The following is an 18,361-nucleotide window of genomic DNA, read 5'->3' on the forward strand; positions in this document are numbered from 1 at the left end:
ATGATGTGTGCTGGTCTAACCCACCAGGCAAAATCTTTGTTTCCAATTCAGAAATTCTCATGTCAAAGGAAGGAGAAGAATGCAGAGGGTATTTTGAATAAGGCCCCAAATATAAATATAGGAGAGCAAATCTCATTTTTCCTTCCCTCAAAGTCCTAAACTAAAGAGCAGAAAACAAAGGGAGACAGGGTATAATTTCTGACTTTGAGAAATAACTGAGAAAGTCCATGTCAGGGACCTGTTCAGATGTGATTATTTGTTAGGTTAAAAGTAAGTTAGAGGCTAAGGTATTTTTTCTTTGCATGTGAACTTTCAGCTCACCTTCATGTGGCGTTTTTCTGTTTTTAAAAGTTCATGCTTCTTTCTTTCTGTCTGTGCCTTCCCACCCCTTGTGTGTTTCTCATTACATACAGCAGGGCTTATAATTTGCTATTTCTAATTTTGAATGTATAATTCAAAGAGTACACATTGCTGTTATCTCAGGATTTGGAGAAGGAAACTTTTTTTTTTTTTTTTGCCTCAGCTGAGTTTTGAACATAACTGAATTGAGATAATAATTTAAACAAAGTAACCCAATGGATGTTTTAGTTGCTCAGCAGATTTGATGAATATTATTTTGTGGTTATTCTTACCTATTTATTTTACAAAGCTGGAAGGAAAATGTCTCTTTATTAAGGTAAAACTTTGCCAAGGTATTTAAAAGTTCTCGAAATGCAAATTGTGTGTAGATATTTGTCTTGCTGTTTGAAGATAATTTTGCTTTCTAGTGCCTTGTTTTTATTTGCATTCCCTTATTCTTCCCAGGTGGCACTAGTGGTAAGAACCTGCCTGCCAAAGCAGGAGATATTAAGAGACCCAGGCTTCGATCCCTGGGTGGGGAAGATCCCCTTGAGGAGGGCATGGCAACTCACTCCAGCATTCTTGACTGGAGAATCCCATGGACAGAGGAGCCTGGTGGGCTACTGTCCACAGGATCACATAGAGTCCAACACGACTGAAGCGAATTATCACACATGCATTCTTCCCAAATTGGTTGTTGATGCAACAACATAACTTCCATCCTGGGAGCAGTGCTTTGCTTAGTAGGCCATACTGTGTCTGAGTTTGTCTAGAACAGACCTTTAAATATTTAGAGGCAGCAGATAAAGTGGTGCTTTATCGATAAGTGAAATTTGACTGTAAACTTACTTGTGGGGGAGCCACCCACTGATGGCCTTTCTTGTACTGACAGGACAACAGTCTCCTGAGAATGACAACACCATCAAGGACCTGCTCCCCGAAGATGCTGGAATCGACCACCAGACAGTGCACCAGCTGATTACAGTGCTCATGAAGTTCATGGCCAAGGATGAGAGCAGTGCCGAGTCAGACATCAGCAGCGCCAAGGCCTTCAACACCGTCAAACGGCACCTGTACGTCTTACTCGGCTATGACCAGCAAGAAGGTTGCTTCATGATTGCACCTCAAAAAATGCGCCTGTCAACTTGCTTTAATGCATTTATTGCAGGAATTGCCCAGGTAAGTGGAAGCTTTCATGAGTCATGCCATTAGGCTTTTAGTACAAACGAATCATTAAATTCCATTTAGCCAACATTGGTTGAGTGTAAAGTTTTACGCAAGTTAACTTTATTGTGTTAGTCATTTGGTTGTGTCTGACTCTTTTGTGACCCTGTGGGCTGTAGCCCTGCCAGGCTTCTCTGTCCATAGTAGCCATTTACTTCTCCAGGGGAATCTTCCCTACCCAGGGATTGAACCTGTGTCTCCTGCATTGCACATGGATTCTTTACCTTCTGAAACACCACGGAAGCCTAGGGGTGTATAGAAGACATCAGTAGCCTGATAACTTAAAGAGAGTTGGGGATTTACAGGGGGTGGGGAGGAGAGTATACATAAAACTTAACACTTAAGAATTTAAAAAAAATTATTTATTTATTCTTGGCTACATTGCTGTATGCAGGATTTCTCTAGTTGTGGTGAGCCAGGGCTGCTATTTGTTGCAGTGCACGGCACTGCTCTAGAGCCTGGGCACAGGCTCTAGAGCATGAGCTCAGTAGTTGTGGCACACGGGCTTAGCCACTCCATGACATGTGAGATCTTCCTGGGCCAGGGATCGAACCTGTGTCCCCTGCATTGGCAGACAGATTCTTAACCACTAGACCACCAGGAAGTCCAAAACTTAGCATTTCAGTCATTTTTCAAATATAGTATTCAGTTGCAGTAAGTATATTCACATTCTTATGTAACCATCACCACTTTCATCTCTAAAACTTTTTCATCATCCTCAAGTGAAACTCTATCCATTAAATAGTAAAGGAGTGTGGAGTTTTTGTTTGTAGGTTTTTTTTTTTTTAAATCCTTTCTCTTTTTTGGTTTCAAGTGGAGACTTGAGTTAATCATTCAACATACTTCATATCATATTATCATCATTGGCATTTTTCATGTTTCTTTGCTACTCCTAACTGCTGTGTTATATACCATGGTGTATATTTCTCATGATTTAACTATCCATTCCCAGTAATGGACACTCATATTGCCCCCAACTCTTCATGCTTTCATGCAGATCAGCAGTAACCATTCTGTACAGTCAAGTGCTAGTTGCTCAGTCGTGTCTGACTCTGCAACCCCATGGAATGTAGCCCACCAGGCTCCTCTGTCCATGGAATTCTCCAGGCAAAAATACTGGAATGGGTAGCCATTCCCTCCTCCAGGGGATCTTCCTGACCCAGGAATCGAACTGGGGTCTCCTGCATTGCAGGCAGATTCTTTACTGTCTGAGCTATCAGGGAAACCCCAACCATTCTGTACATGCAGCCTTATTCAACAATGTGAGAATTCTTTTGGAATATGAATCCAGGAATAGAATTAATAGACCATCGGATATACATGGACTTCCCAGGTGGCTCAGAAGGTAAAGAATCTGTCTGAAATGCAGGAGACCCAGGCTCAATCCCTGGGCATCCCTCAGATGCTCTGGAGAAGGAAATGGCTACCCATTCCAGTAGTGTTGCCTGGAGAATCCCATGGATGGAGGAGTCTGGAGGGCTCTAGTCCATGGGTCACAAAGAGTCAGACATGACTGAGTGCCTTTCACACTTGAGATATATATATATGCCTAATTTGACTAGTGCTACAAATCTAACTTTCCAAATGGCTGCCCTAATCTGCAAAGGGTGTAGAACTTGGGGCTAGAGAGAAATGGATATGAATTTCAGCTCTGCCACTGTTATTAAAACTGTTATGGCCTTAAGCATCCTTGCTTCATTGCTCATTGGTAATAGATTTTTGGGGGAAAGACTAGAGACAACATATTGAATATCACCTTCATCAGTGCCTGTCGCATGGAAAGAACTCATGATCGTAGCTGTTACCATTTAGCTCAAACAGATCGTTAATATAGTGAACACAGAGAAGCAATGTGGGAGCAATATGCGTGTCTCTTGCTGGTGCTGATAACTAGATGAATCATCACTAATATACTCACCTGTCTGTGATAGAGACAGAAGACACCACTTCAAATAGCAAACTTCACTACCCTTCCTCCCTCACTTCTCTCTTTCTATATTCACATTATGTATATTTATTTTCAAACTATAAGCAAAAAAATTAAAATGTAAATCTCCAGGAAACCCATGACAAAATAAGTTACTAACATTTTGGTATATGTTGATGGCTCCAGGTTTACATCCCTTCCTATATACATGCACACATACATAGGTGTGTACATGTATAGTTAGCTTTCAATTTACCATCTGTGTGGTAGGATAAAAATCTAGGCTGCCCTCCCCTAGCACATTCTGTAACTCATGTTTCGAGGTCATTAGTAGTAGTAGTGTTAGTCGCTCAGTCATGTCCGACTCTTTGTGACCCCATGGACTGTAGCCTGTTGGGTTTCTTTGTCCATGAAATTCTCCAGGTAAGAATACTAGAGAGGCTAGCCATTCCCTTCTCCAGGGGAATTTCCCAACCCAGGGATTGAGCCCAGGGCTCCTGCATTGCAGGCAGATTCTTTACCATTTGAGCTACAGAGAAACTCTAATAAAAGCTATGTGCTTTTTCCTGCTTCTGAATACATGTTGCTGAATTGCTCTTGTCCTCAACTATGTGTATATGTGCACATATTTTTTATAATAATGGGATCATTTATACATACTGATATACATATGTGCCTGCATGTGTACATGTATATGCATATATATGTATATACATACTTATGTCTGGGCTTCCCTGGTGGCTCAGTTGGTAAAGAATCTCCTGCAATGCAGGAGACCTGGGTTTGATCCCTGGTCAAAAAGATCCCCTGGAGAAGGAAATTGCAACTCACTCCAGTATACTTGCCTGGGAAATTCCATGTCTCTTTTAAGCCTAAAATTTGTTATGAAGCTTGTATCATGTAAATAAATTTGTACAGTATTCCATTTAATGTCTATAGAGTATTCTGTTATTATATAAACAATCTTTTGTTTTACTAATTCTGTATTGTTGAATATGGAGGTCATTCGCAATTTGGAATGGCTATAATGCTGGTTATCTTTATGCATACATCTGGAAATGCCTGATTTATTTCCTTAGGATGTATTTAATTGCTATTTAGAGGCTATGTGCTTTTTCCTGCTTCTGAATATACGTTGCTAAATTGCTCTCCTGAAACATTCGAGAAATACTCTTGCCAGTCATGTCTGAGAATGCCTGTTTCCCCACATAATTACCAACTCTACATGCTTTCATTGATTCTAGGTAATAATTTAATATGACTTCCCAGGTGGCCTAGTGGTAAAGAATCTACCTGTGTGCTGGGTTGGGAAGATCCCCTGCAGGAGAGCATGGCAACCTGCTCCAGTATTCTTGCCTGGAAAATCCCATGGATGGAAGAGCCTGGCTGGCTACAGTTCATGGACTCTCAAAGAGTTGGACACGACTGAAGCAACTTAGCATGCACACAATAGTTTAATAGGACATTTTCAAAGAGGAAATTTATTTTCAGTGTATAATTAAGTAGATAAATAATTAGACAATTAAGTAGATAAAATGAAGTTACAAGTTTTTAAATTTCTTGTGAGATTGGACTTTTGTCCCTTTATGGATACTGGCCATTATTAATAATATTTTGTGAGATACATGTTAAATATTTTGCTCACATTTTGATGGTTCAAAGTTTTCTTTTGGCTTATAAATGTTCTTTATAGTTTTCCTTCAGTTGTTAAATTTTTTTCCTGTTTCAGGTTATGGACTATAACATTAATTTGGGAAAACACCTTCTTCCCTTGGTGGTTCAGGTGCTCAAATACTGCTCTTGTCCTCAACTCCGGCATTATTTCCAACAGCCACCTCGTTGTTCCCTCTGGTCCCTAAAGCCTCACATCCGGCAGATGTGGTTGAAGGCCTTGCTTGTCATTCTTTACAAGGTGAGTTGCTGTAGTCAATCTTTTTTTGGGTGGAACAATTCCTTTAGAGAGAACATTTAAGAGATCTAAACTCAAAATTTTGTAAGATAGTAATTTGACCTTTGGAAGATTCATGATGTACAATTAGGATTCAGAAGTGAAGAACTTTTGGGATGAAAATAGAAATGTAGACCATGCCAGTATATACTCTAAAATGTTTAAAGCCAAATACTATGAACATGGATCCATAATCTCTGTTTATGCTCAGAACCTCATATTTTATCTATGTATTAGTTATTATATCAGAAAACAAGAAAACTATTTAAAATTATACTCCTATATTATATTTATGCCAGCTCATTTTCTTGAAATGAATTAAAACTTACAAACTGGCATGCATTGCCATCCATAATTTGGTGCAAGAGGATGGGGATACAATCCCTTGTTCAAATAAGACCATGGTAAGAATTGACATTTCTGCTTACCCAGAAGAGACTGAGAAAAATAGCTAGCAAGATCAAGTGGAAAGACTTACCCTTGAAAATAACTGTTTATATTTTTCTCCCTCCATTTCATTGAGCAGTATCCATACCGAGACTGTGATATCAGCAAGGTCCTTCTGCATCTGATTCACATAACAGTCAATACACTCAATGCACAGTATCATAGCTGCAAGCCCCATGCCACGGCAGGACCTTTGTACAGTGACAACAGTAACATAAGCAGATACAGCGAAAAAGAAAAAGGTACTTTACATATCTCACTTCTATCCCAAACTCAGCTTGCATACGTGATACATTTCTGGACAATGTTTTCTTTAGACTGTAGAAGAGCACCCCCAGGTACTATTCTGGAGTTAAAAAAAAAAAAATGACCTACTGCTTCATTGATTCTCCAAATTTCCCATGAATGTTGTTGCTTTCCTTTTTAAAAATGAGCACTAAAGAGAAATAATTGATATGCTTCTAAATCCCCTTTCATGAGAAATCATGTTTTGCAAAAAAAAAAAAAAAAGAAAAGAAAAGAAAAATTGTCTGCTGTCTGGTTAAGGAGACTTTGTAAGCCTTTTTCTTTGTGTTGGAAACATCTTGCTTTGGGCCGTGAAATGATTTTTGGTTGGTACTCAGTGGTGCCATGATCCTATCCAACTCTGGTGTGCTTCTGACCTTGTGATTAGATTTGAATGGAGTCTATATGTGTTGAAGTGGTCTTTCTTAGCCTCCTTATTCAATAAGAATTAATTTAAGGCCACTGAAATAAAATATTTTGCATAGGTTTAAATTATTTCTAGTATCAACAGTTTTTTGTATTGATAGCTTTTCTGCAAAGGAGGCAGCAGAATGAAACTTTAGCTAGAGTAAACTTCCAGCCTGGATATTTTCAGGTGAGAACTGCAGAGCCAAGATGTGTGTTTTTAGTGTCTGTTGCAGGGTGACTAGACTCATGAAAGATGACATCACCTCATCCAGTCCTGGGAGAAAGCCCAGTGCCCCATGACTCTTAGTAGTGTTCACAGATTCCTTTTTAGTAGAACTGTTCTGCAGATGTCTGAATAGGATGGATTGGAGCCAGTGTTCTATTGTTCATTTATTACCCAAAGTTCAAGACTCTAGGTTGGCCAGAGATGGGACTGAGAGAAAGTTCTTTAAGTTCTGATACCATTCAGATCCTTCCTGAAGAATATCTTGTCTACCATCTTAGGTCCTAGTTTCTGGGAAATTGGACAGACTCAGTTAAACTATAGATGTCATCAGTGTGGGCTCAGTACCTGGGCCAATCCCAGATGAACATTTCTGGGTGAGAGGAGCCATGCTGAAGTCTTCCTGTCGCTCTCATTCAATTCATTTTGAGAATTATCATTGATACAAAGTTATGTGAGGGGAGTTGCATAACTCTTGCTCCAAAAAAGCTGTATTTTTCAAAGGAGAGTATTTTTCAAAATGAAATAAATAAAACAGAACATTATATTGACAGGCTTCCTCATCATCGCGGAAGTTCACTGGGAGTTTTGTATCCATTTTGATCATTAATGCTTATATTTTTTCATTTGACCAAAAAGATTATTTTGATTACTTTGTCCAGCATCTGCTGTTCAAATTTCATTTACTTACAGAATCTTGTGTTTTAAGACAGAATCAGTCCTTAAAACTTAACTCTAAGCTTGTACTCCCCTTATACTCAGAGAATCTTAAATAATCACAATCACACCTGAACCTCATTTTGTCATACAGGTAGATATAAATATAGGCCAAATACCGTGATTTCAATGATGTTGAACTTGAATAGTAGGTTAATTCCATTCACTGTGGTGTTAATGCATTTTTGTAGCCTCTTCTCTTGCTGTTTTGTACATGGCTTTGACCTTTTCAAAGGATGAAAGAAGAAAATTTATTAAGGGAATTTTGTGGGTTGCAATATAACAACATTTTCCTCATTAATGTGTTTTGGGGTTTCTCTTTGATTTAAAAGTGGCCAAATGGGGGTAGAAAATGACACAGAAACAAGCTTGCTAGGACTCTAAGTGACCAGTTTGTTTATGGAGCCTCAGGACCATAACAGTCAAAGATTCTTTCTGGGATTCATAAAAGCTGCCCATGGCAAACTAGAGAAGAGTCTTACTTCAGTGGGGAGATGTTATTTTCTGTTTTCTTTTTCCTTTGTTTACTCTTTCAGTCCATAATCATTTGTGAAGCTTTTGAGATGACCAGTGGCTTTTCTAAGCTTTTTCTGTGTGTCGTGTGTTTCATTATCAAGTGTAGAGTACAGTATTTTGCATTGACAAAGTATAAGGTGCATGTACTGTTAGGCTGTGTCTATGCCAGTTCTCAGATCCCAGGAAGGCATGTATTTGTGGAAGGCGCAAGATCTACTCATTGTGTTTAATTTTCTTTTGCCAAATTAGCCTGAAAATTCACCCAAAGCAGGCACGTTTCAGGAGTGTCCCAGATTCCTGACGTGTATTGGTTATCTGCTTGTTAAGTGCATTGAAAGAGTTCCCCATGAAGGCTCTATTAGAATATTGAGATGCCTCTTTTGAAAATGCTGCCCTTTGTGACACTGAAATTGAGGGGCAAACTTATACCAGTTTGTTCTGCTCAACTTATGAATAATTTGACACCTGAATGAAAGGCCCAGCTGGGCTAGACTTGGGCTGGTGTAGGAACCACCCCAGACTGTGTTCCATGATGCTTTTGTTGAAATGCTTGTGTAGACACAGCCTAAGAGAGAATAACCTCTTAAGTGTAATTTTGACTTTCTCTCCCCAATTAGAAGAAGATAGTGTTTTTGATGAATCTGATATTCATGATACACCTACTGGACCCTGCAATAAAGAGTCTCAAACTTTTTTTGCAAGATTGAAAAGGATAGGCGGCAGCAAAATGGTGAAATATCAGCCGGTTGAGATGAATGTTCAGAGAAGTATGAATTTTTTCCTCTTAGTAATTTTATGCAGAAATGTTGTACTCTACCATTTGTTTGGGGTGAAATCTTAATTTTATTATGTTACTACACATTTTAATACTGTTGATTTTATATATATGTATGCATAACCGGTATATATATATACACACTTATATATATACGTGAATTGACAGATACATCACTAACATCATGATTGTCATAGAGGGCCATTGCTTGATTTGATTTGTTGCAAAATGTTTGCTTCCCTTCCACACAATTTGAATACAGTTTTCTAGATCGACCTCAGCCAAAAGCGATCCCCTCTCCAGCACACAAATGAATAGAGCTGAGGGATTATCCTGAAGCCTGATTTTAGAAATAAGATCTTACACTGCCATTTGTGGGTTCTTTCATTCCAAAGTTTTCTGGTTTTGAAATTAGAATGAACCTGATGAAAACTTGGCCAGAAAGTCAGTTTTCCCTTTTGGTGGAGCTGGGGTTGTGATTATTATCGATGCCAATTGTGTGCCCAAGTATGAGGGGAAAAGAAAGTTGAAATCTCCAAGTAAAATAGTACTAGCTTTTTCTGTTTTAATCAGGTGAAATAGAACTGGCTGAATATAGAGACACGAGTGCATTACAAGACAACATCCTACACTGTGTGAGAGAAGAAAGCATTCAGAAAAAAAAGCTGCGCTCTTTAAAACAAAAATCTCTTGATATAGGAAATGCAGACTCCCTCTTATTTACATTAGACGAGCACCGTAGGAAGTCCTGCATAGACCGATGTGACATAGACAAGCCTTCTGTCCAAGCTGCTTATTTTATGCAAAGACAGCATGACCATGGACGATCTAGACAGAATTCTGCCACAAGACCCGACAATGCTGACATCCCCGAGAACCTAGCTGTGGAAGGTTTCCAGGAATCTCGGAGGCCGGTGATACCAGAAGTTAGGTTAAATTGCATGGAGGCATTTGAAGTGAAAGTTGATTCCCCAATAAAGCCTGCCCCCAAAGAGGATTTAGATCTGATTGACTTGTCCTCAGATTCAACATCTGGGCCTGAGAAACGCTCTATGCTCTCAACGTCGGATAGCGACTCTCTTGTGTTTGAACCTCTTCCCCCTCTGCGAATAGTAGAGAGTGATGAAGAGGAGGCCGTGGACCAAGGGAATGAGGGTGCCTCTGGGCAGAATGCTGCCTCTTCTCCCTCTGTCCCCAGACACCCCTCTGTCCTCAGCCTCAGTACAACGCCCCTTGTGCAAGTAAGCGTGGAGGATTGTTCCAAAGACTTTTCTTCTAAGGACTCAGGAAATAACCAGTCCGCAGGTGACAAGGACACCTCTCTCATAGCGCTGGAAGACCCCACAGACTCTGAAGAGTTAGTCAAGCCCGAGGAGCTGCAAGAGTTTTCCTGTGGCAGCCCGCTCACGCTGAAGCAAAAACGAGACCTCCTTCAGAAGTCGTTTGCTCTCCCTGAGTCGTCTCTGGACGATAACGCTGAGCCCAGCACCGAGGAGGAGAAGCCTGGTGGGCTGATGCCAAGTTCAGGGGCAAAAACTGTCCTCCTCAAGGTCCCTGAAGATTTGGAGAACCCAATGGAGGGTGAGAAGCCTGATGCCATCGCTGAATCAGACACAGAACAGAACCCCGAGAGGAAGGCAGAGGAGGAGGGAGCCGAGGAGTCGGAATTTAAGATTCAGATTGTCCCCCGGCAGAGGAAACAGAGGAAGATTGCAGTCAGTGCCATCCAGAGAGAGTACCTTGACATTTCCTTCAACATTCTAGACAAACTGGGTGATCAGAAAGATCCAGGTGAGCGCCTCCTTCTTTTCTCCCAGCCTGTGTTCAAGTGTGTGCCTCTTACTTATGAGGGTCTTGGCACTGTATGCATCAGACTCTCAGCCTTAAAATGTCAGGGGATGACTTTATCATTGCTTCATTATCACTCTGAACCCTTCCTGCTTACTGCAGCGTGTTGGATTCAGATGTGGTTCTGTTGGCTCCATAAATGTTTTGATATTGGTTGTTCCTCAACTCTCCAGTTAATTCTTGATCACCCTTGGCAACAAAAGGCAATGATAAATTAATATCAAGACATTCCAGATATCACTTTTGTTTTCCTCAAACAACAAAAGTCATTAATTGAACTCTTTTTGCTTTCTTTTTTTCCTTGCTATATACTTCAGTGAATTATGATACAGACCAAAGGAGGAACAAACAGGAAGGGGTAAAATAAAGCAAAGAATACTTGGAATGGTTGAGAATTGATTGTATAATCGTTTAGGGTCCATAGATGATTACATATTCTAACCAAATATCAGCAGCCTGGCAGGCGTGGTGTGCCCCTGGGAACCAAAATGAGCCCAGTTACATCCCTCTAATCCATGGTCACCAGTTGATGGTGAAGCTGCCAGAAAACAAGAACTTCCTGCCTCAAATGTCACGACTTGTGTTTCCTGGAGGCACTGATTCTAAGAGGGATTAACTTGAAAAAGTGACAAGCTGATAGTCCACCTCATCCTAAAACACAGTCCTCTGCTCTGTTATCATAATACTGATCAGAATGTTTCTTCATTTCTCAGCTCATATCTTCAAAAAAATAGAATGGGAATCTTCAGAAAAAAAAAAAGGAATTGGTCTGGGATGATTATTTTAGTAGATTCATAAACTGAAAGACATTGGGCACTGACAAAAATCTTGGGGACCTCTAATCCCCCTCTTTTCCTACAAGAGGACACTGACACTGAGGAGGTGATGTGCCCTGCTCTGGGTCATACATCACTTCTCTCTCTACTCCACAATAAAAGCAGCTCCCAAGAGAATCAGCTCAGCCTTTTTATTTGTTTCAGGCATTTCCTGAGGTTTCCAGCAGTTCTCTGCCTCATAAGACAGAGCTGTGTAATCTCAAAGGTGCCCTGTAAAAATCTGTTGAATGAACATGAATGTAGTTGGAAAAGGTCATGCTCCAGTAAGGCAGTGGGGGAAGAAAAAGATTCTCATGATAACAAGAAAGTTTAAGAGTGTTTCTAAGGAAACTGGGACACCTTTTTGTTATTTGGAGCCAAGAAAATTTTTGCATGTAGATGGAGGAAAGCACTGACCTGTTATAGAAACTATGGAGGTCTATAGGGGGATATATAATGAACCTTATAATCTCAGAGAAGGCAATGGCACCCCACTCCAGTACTCTTGCCTGGAAAATCCCATGGGTGGAGGAGCCTGGTAGGCTGCAGTCCATGGGGTCGCGAAGAGTCGGACATGACTGAGGGACTTCACTTTCACTTTCATGCATTGGAGAAGGAAATAGCAACCCACTCCAGTGTTCTTGCCTGGAGAATCCAGGGTGGCGGAGCCTGGTGGGCTGCCGTCTATGGGGTTGCACAGAGTCGGACAAGACTGAAGCGACTTAGCAGCATCAGCATAAGGTCTATGAGGGCATGGCAACCCACTCCAGTATTCTTGCCTGGAGAACCCCCATGGACAGAGGAGCCTGGCAGGCTACAGTCCGTGGAGTCGCAAAGAGTTGGACACAACTGAGTGATTAAACACATAAAGTCTATATAGATGGGTATATAAGAAACCATTTAAGGTCTATAGGGTGGGTATATAAGAAACTATATGAGGTCTCCTCAGTGGGTATATATGATATATAGGTTGTATATAGGTTACCTTATGTTTGTTTCCATATGTCTGTGTATTGCCTTCTTTATTCATCCTTAGGTCAGATTGTTCCCCAGGCTGCCAGGGAGGAGATTGGTATTATATTAATATATTTGTTACCAGAATAAGAAGGAAAGTATCTGACAATTATGATGACATATATTTAGAGTTTTCATAGTATAGATTACACTATCATAATAATTTTATATCTGTATAGTGTCCCATGTGCCACAAACATACAGATCACCCCTTCCTTGCTGGGGGTTGGAAGGAGGCTCCCGTGCTCAGAGTAAGACTCAGGCTCCCCCAGACCTTCTTGCCTCTATCAGTGGTAGTCAAGGGAGACCAGACTCACAGGCTTCCCATTGTAAATCACCTTGAAGCTATCAGGTCTCCTGGCATTGTGTACTTTCCCTCTGTTCATGTCAGTCCCTGCAAGAAGCCCCAGATCTCCCGTTTTATATCTCACTCCAGTTTCCATGAGGCCTTGCTCATGTCCTGTCCAGCACCTTTCTTCCATCTTATCCCAACTCCTGAAACTTTTCCTCCATCAGAAATGCATCGTGCTTCATGAGCAAAATCCATGGTATGCTGTCTCTGCTGTTTCCTTTACCTTCCTAGTCAAATGAAAGTCCAGCTCTTCCCTGAAGATACTGTGTCCTTAGGCTAGGGCCAAGGTGTGGACACCTTCCTTGCTCATCATTTCCCCTTTCCGACTATTTCCACGGTGTCTCTAAAAACACTCAGCTCTGAATCTCACATTATTTACCCCTGACTTTCTCATTGATTGACAATTTTAACACTGGGCTCATTTTTACTCTTTTCTAAACTATTCCTGTCTTAATTCTCATTGATTTCAATATTAGTACAGATACTACAGAGTCTTAGTACAGTATCTTCTGACACTCTGGCTTCTCAGCTCCTTGAATTCATCTTCTCCAGAGACTGTTTTTCATCTTCCACCGTTGCTCATTCCCATGCTCATATCACAGAACTTGTTATTATCAGTAGCTACAGACTGTCCATGATGTCAGTCCAATGTCTCCCATTCTCTCATTGTCATTTCCTCTCTCTCTGGATAGCACTGTATCGATCCTGTTGCCTTTCACTATCCTTCCCCTACTTCATGTCTTTTCTTCTCGAGTTGATTATTATAATCCCTCCCTGCCTCTATCATCCCTGACCTTTGCTTTTTTCAGACTTACTTGGCTAAACACAACCCTTGTCAAATCTGTCTTTCCATCTACCAGCACCTGTACCTGTCAGATGAGTGTGACTGGAGAAAAACATGTAACAGTATTGACTGATCTTATTTTAAATTCATGACTACAAGCATCAACTAGGTCCTTCAAGCTACTCGGCAATCGCACCATATATCCCTCGTCCATTTACGTTTCCATCCTCCTGACTATTTCATAGCTACTTTTCCTTTCAAGCTTTCGATGTCTCTTCCTATTTGACCTAATCAGGAGAGATTTCCACGTCTTCCTCCACCATTATCTGCCTCCCTTCTGTCGTCTGCACTCAAACACCTGGCCTTCCTAGCTATAGGTGAACTGTGTTTTGGTCTGAAGTCAGCCTTTCCGCATGTGGACACAATTCCATCTCTCTTACTTACTCAAGAATGTAGGCCTGGAAATTCTCCCCTGTTGCTCTTCCCTTAGTTTTTTCTAAGATACATTTGACTTGAGAATTACAAACATCATCTATCTCATTTATCTCTCTTAATAAAAACTCCTGATCCCAATTCTCCCAATTGTTATTTCATTTTGCTTCCTCCTTTTTAGCAAAACTTTCCCCCCTTTTCCTACTAAAGTAAAATTGATACACAATATTATATTAATTTCAGGTGTACAACATAGCAATTTGACATTTATATAGTACTTTACAAAATGATCACCATGATAAGTTTAGTTACCGTCTGTCACCATTTACAGTAAAACAACATTGTTGACTATATTCCCTATTCTGTATATAATCCTGTGACTCATTTTATCACTGAAGTCTGTGCCTCTTAATCCTCTTTACTTATTTTGCCCATACCTCCATCCCCCTCCTCTCTGGCAACCACCAGTTTGTTCCCTGTATCTGTGAACCTGTTTCTGCCTTATTTGTTCATTTGTTTTGTTTTTAGGAATCCACATATAGGTGAAATCATATAGTATTTGTTTTTCTCTGTCTGATTTACTTCACTTAGCATAATACTCTCTGAGTCAGCGTGAGTGAAAGTTGCTCAGTCGTGTCCGACTCTTTGCAACCCCATGGACTGTAGCCCTCCAGGCTCCTCTGTCCATGGAATTCTTCAGGCAAGAATACTGCAGTGGGTTGCCATTTATTTCTCCAGGGGATCTTCCCCACCCAGGGATTGAATCCCAGTCTCCTGCATTGCAGGTAGACCCTTTACCATCTGAGCCCCCAGGGAAGTCCCATAATACCCTCTAGGTTTTAGCAATACTTTTAAAGGAGCTATCTATAATATCACTATCTCCAGTTTAATTCCTATGAAGCTTCCAGAGTTCAGTCAAATGTCACTTGTCAAGGTCACCTGTGGCCTCCACTGCTAAATCCAGTGGTCAGTTCTTAGATATTAACTTCTGACTCAGTAATTCACAGAGTTTCTCACTCTCATTTCACTTGGCTTTTGGATACACTTGGTTTTCTGCATATTCAGTGGTCATTCCTTCTCAATCTGTTTTTTCAATTCCTCCTTATCACCCTAATGAGGGAATCGCCTAGGGTCTTTGTCCTTGGTTCTTTTCTCAGTTCTGTCTACACTGGTGTTGGTGATCTCATCTAGTGGTGGCAATCTCATCTAGTCTAATGGTTTTCCATATTTTCTGTGTGCTGAGGCAATTCCATTAGGTACCTGCTGCTGCAATAATGCTGTGTAACAAATAATCATGCAGATACCAGCAACATTTAACAATAAGCATTTCTTCAATTCAAGGGCTATTGAGTATCTGTGGATCAGCTAACCTAAGCTGGACTGGGTGGCCAGCCTCCTCCTGGGACCTTTGAAGGCTGGAAATATTTTTCTTATGGTAATGGAAGAGGCTTGAGAGCAAGCCCAATTGCATAAAAGCTCTCTAAACCTTTGGTTGTATTATCCCTGCGCACATTCCATGAGTCAAAGAAAATCACCTGGATGGACCAAAGTCAAGAGGAGAAGTATATTCTGCCTCTTCAATGGGAGGAACTTCTAAGTTACAGGGCAGAGGTCATTCACTCAGAGAGAAGTAAAGAATTGGGGCCGTATCTGCCAAATATTGCAGGAGACACACTCATACTCAAAAGCTGATCTGCTGTTTATCTAAAACTAAATCCTAACTGGGTATCCTCTCTTATCTGGCCTCCTTAATCTACCTTGTAAAATCTTCCCAGAATCTGGCCCTTTCTCACTGTCTCCCCAGCTTCCACCTTGGTCTGAGCCATTAACATCTCTTAGGATCAACTGCTATAGCTTCCTAACTGGGCTCCGGCCTTCTTCTCTTATTGCCTTCATATCTTCTCAACACAGCAACCACAGTGATCCTTAAAAACATGAAACCTCATGTTTTCACTCTGTTTTTACAGAGTAAAAAGTAAAATTTTTACCTTTACTCTGCTTAAAATCCTGCATTGGCTCTCATTTCTATCATAGTAGAAATTCAAGTCCTTTAAATGGCTGGAATCTTGTGTGTCTTAATTCTCATTAGTTCTCTGACTTCATTTTTCAATTAATTAGTTCTCTGACTTCATTTTTTGCATGATTCTCTCCATATTTCTTCTATCCAGCCCCAGTGGCTCCTGCCATTTATTGAACATTCCTTTTATTTTCCTATCTTGAGGCTTTTACACTGGCTGATCCCTCAGCCTGAAACTGTCTTCCCTAGATATCTGAGACTGCCTGGCTCTTTCTCTCACTGTGCTTAATTCTCTGATCAAACATCAGATTACCAGTGAGGCCTCGACCTGCCCTATCATCCCCACCTGACATCTTAGAATCAGTTTCTCTTCTACAAGGACTTACTCTCCTAACATACAATAATTTATTTACTTTTATATGTGTTAATTATTATCTGTTTTCCCCACTAAAATGAAAGTTCCAAAGGCAAAGAATTTTCTATGGTTTGTTCTTTGATTATATCCCAAGTGCCTAGTAGAGTGCTGGCAAATATTTGATGAATGAATCAATCAATAATATGATATTTTATTCACATCAGTATGAAAAATTGAATGGAAAAATTTTCAGCTAATTGTATAGCTCTATTCAAATATTTGTTGTCAGATTATATATAGATGGAAGGCTTCATAAAAGCCTTAAGAGGACTGACTTTTGGTCAGTCCCATAATGATTTAAGACTGAGCAAAAATTTCCTGGCTCAAAGAATCTTTGTATACTAATGATTATTAATAACTGCCTTACAGTAATGACACTTCTTTGAAATTAAAGATACCAATGATTTTAATAAGCATATCCAAACTCTAAAAGTCTCAACAATATATCAAAGAATTCTTGCCTTTAAGCTTTCTCATTCTGCATCACTGGTAAGATTATTATGCTGTGTGTGTGTGTGTGTGTGTGTGTGTGTGTGTGTGTGTGTGTGTGCTCAATTGTGTCCAAATCTTTGTGACCCCATGGACGGTAGCCTGCCAGGCTCCTCTGTGCATGGAATTTTCCAGGCAAGAATACTTGAGTGGGTTGCCATTTCCTTCTCCAGGGGATCTTCCTGATCCAGGGATTGAACCCGTATCTCTTGTGTCCTCTGCATCAGCAGGCAGGTTCTTTACCCCGTGCCACCTGGGAAGCTACTCTTACTCTTATTATTTATGGCATGGTAGCAGCAAATATAAAACCGAGACAAATAATAATAAGAGAGGTAATTGTGCTTGTTTTTAACTAGTGGTTTGTGGAGAATACCTAGGAGAAACACCATAACCTAATCTTCAATATCTTAATGACTAAGGAATTTAAAATGAGTAGTAGTTTTATACTTTATTAGGAGAGTTTGGGAAACATTGTAACAATTATACTTTTTTGTTATCAAGAAATTTCTTATCTGACAATCATATCTATTCAGAAAGACCTCTGAGAAGGAAAAGTAGAGGTTCCCAAATCAATGCTTAAAAGCTTTTCTCCTCAGCCCCCACCTAGGATGCATTTTACTTTCATTTCCGACAGTTTAATAATCACCCAATCGAACAGCGTCTGCATGCTTACATTGTAAGTGTGTATGAATGTATGGTGACTTGCTCTGGGGCGAGAACAAACAATTGATAATAAATTGCAGAGGAGGAGACACTTGTCATGAAGCTTATGAATTTGAGGTCTTTTAGGGTGGACATGTTGTAATCATGGAAACCCTAGTGGTAATTCCAGACTGCTCATTGAGTTCAATATATAGAGAGTATTGCTTAAGATGGCAAGGAGTCTTATAAAGAATTTTAGGGGTTTGCAGTCAAAAACTATTGAACTTTTCAAAAACTTAAAGAATCATCTTCACCTAGAATAATGTGGGACAGCTTGTTTCTCAATACTGAAAAAGACAATTATTTTGCAGAAAATATTTCAGGTTAGATGCATTTGTCAACAGCAGAAACAAATGATGCAGTCTGTTTCTTGCTCAACTAATAAAATAGAATATAATAAAATTTTATTTTCTAACAAAATAGAAAAATCTGAGTTACTAGTAAGTAATTATTCTGACTTAGATACAGTCCCTGTTCTTAAATTACTTATGGTTTAGCAGAGGTTGTGGACAGGTAAATAGACATTTGCATTTTAGTGTGTTAATTTTGGTAAAGGTTAGGACAGGGTACTCTGGGATTACATAAGAGGGTCACATGATCCAGTTTTTTGTTTGAATGTGGGGTTGAGGATCCTGGTTGCCCTTTTGGAGGAGGAATTATCTGTACAAATTGAGATGTAAGTGA

The 18,361-nt window shown here is 40.1% G+C and overlaps 1 protein-coding gene across 9 annotated transcripts in view; it reads left to right on the forward strand.

The window, feature by feature from the left end:
• UNC79 (unc-79 homolog, NALCN channel complex subunit) overlaps positions 1-18,361 on the forward strand; it is a 274,446-nt gene that overhangs the window by 178,700 nt on the left and 77,385 nt on the right. For 6 of the 9 annotated variants that reach the window (XM_027957343.3, XM_042235396.2, XM_042235395.2 and 3 more), the window contains 5 exons: positions 1,232-1,518; positions 5,220-5,402; positions 5,965-6,127; positions 8,652-8,801; positions 9,383-10,600. In XM_027957343.3, the coding sequence (XP_027813144.2) occupies positions 1,232-1,518; positions 5,220-5,402; positions 5,965-6,127; positions 8,652-8,801; positions 9,383-10,600 (2,001 nt within the window). The remainder of the gene's footprint in view (positions 1-1,231; positions 1,519-5,219; positions 5,403-5,964; positions 6,128-8,651; positions 8,802-9,382; positions 10,601-18,361) is intronic. The other 3 variants (XM_042235397.2, XM_042235399.2, XM_042235400.2) reach the window with 1 other exon arrangement.

The sequence above is a fragment of the Ovis aries genome, chromosome 18, assembly GCF_016772045.2.
Source record: "Ovis aries strain OAR_USU_Benz2616 breed Rambouillet chromosome 18, ARS-UI_Ramb_v3.0, whole genome shotgun sequence".
In the NCBI taxonomy this organism is placed as follows: Eukaryota; Metazoa; Chordata; class Mammalia; order Artiodactyla; family Bovidae; genus Ovis; species Ovis aries.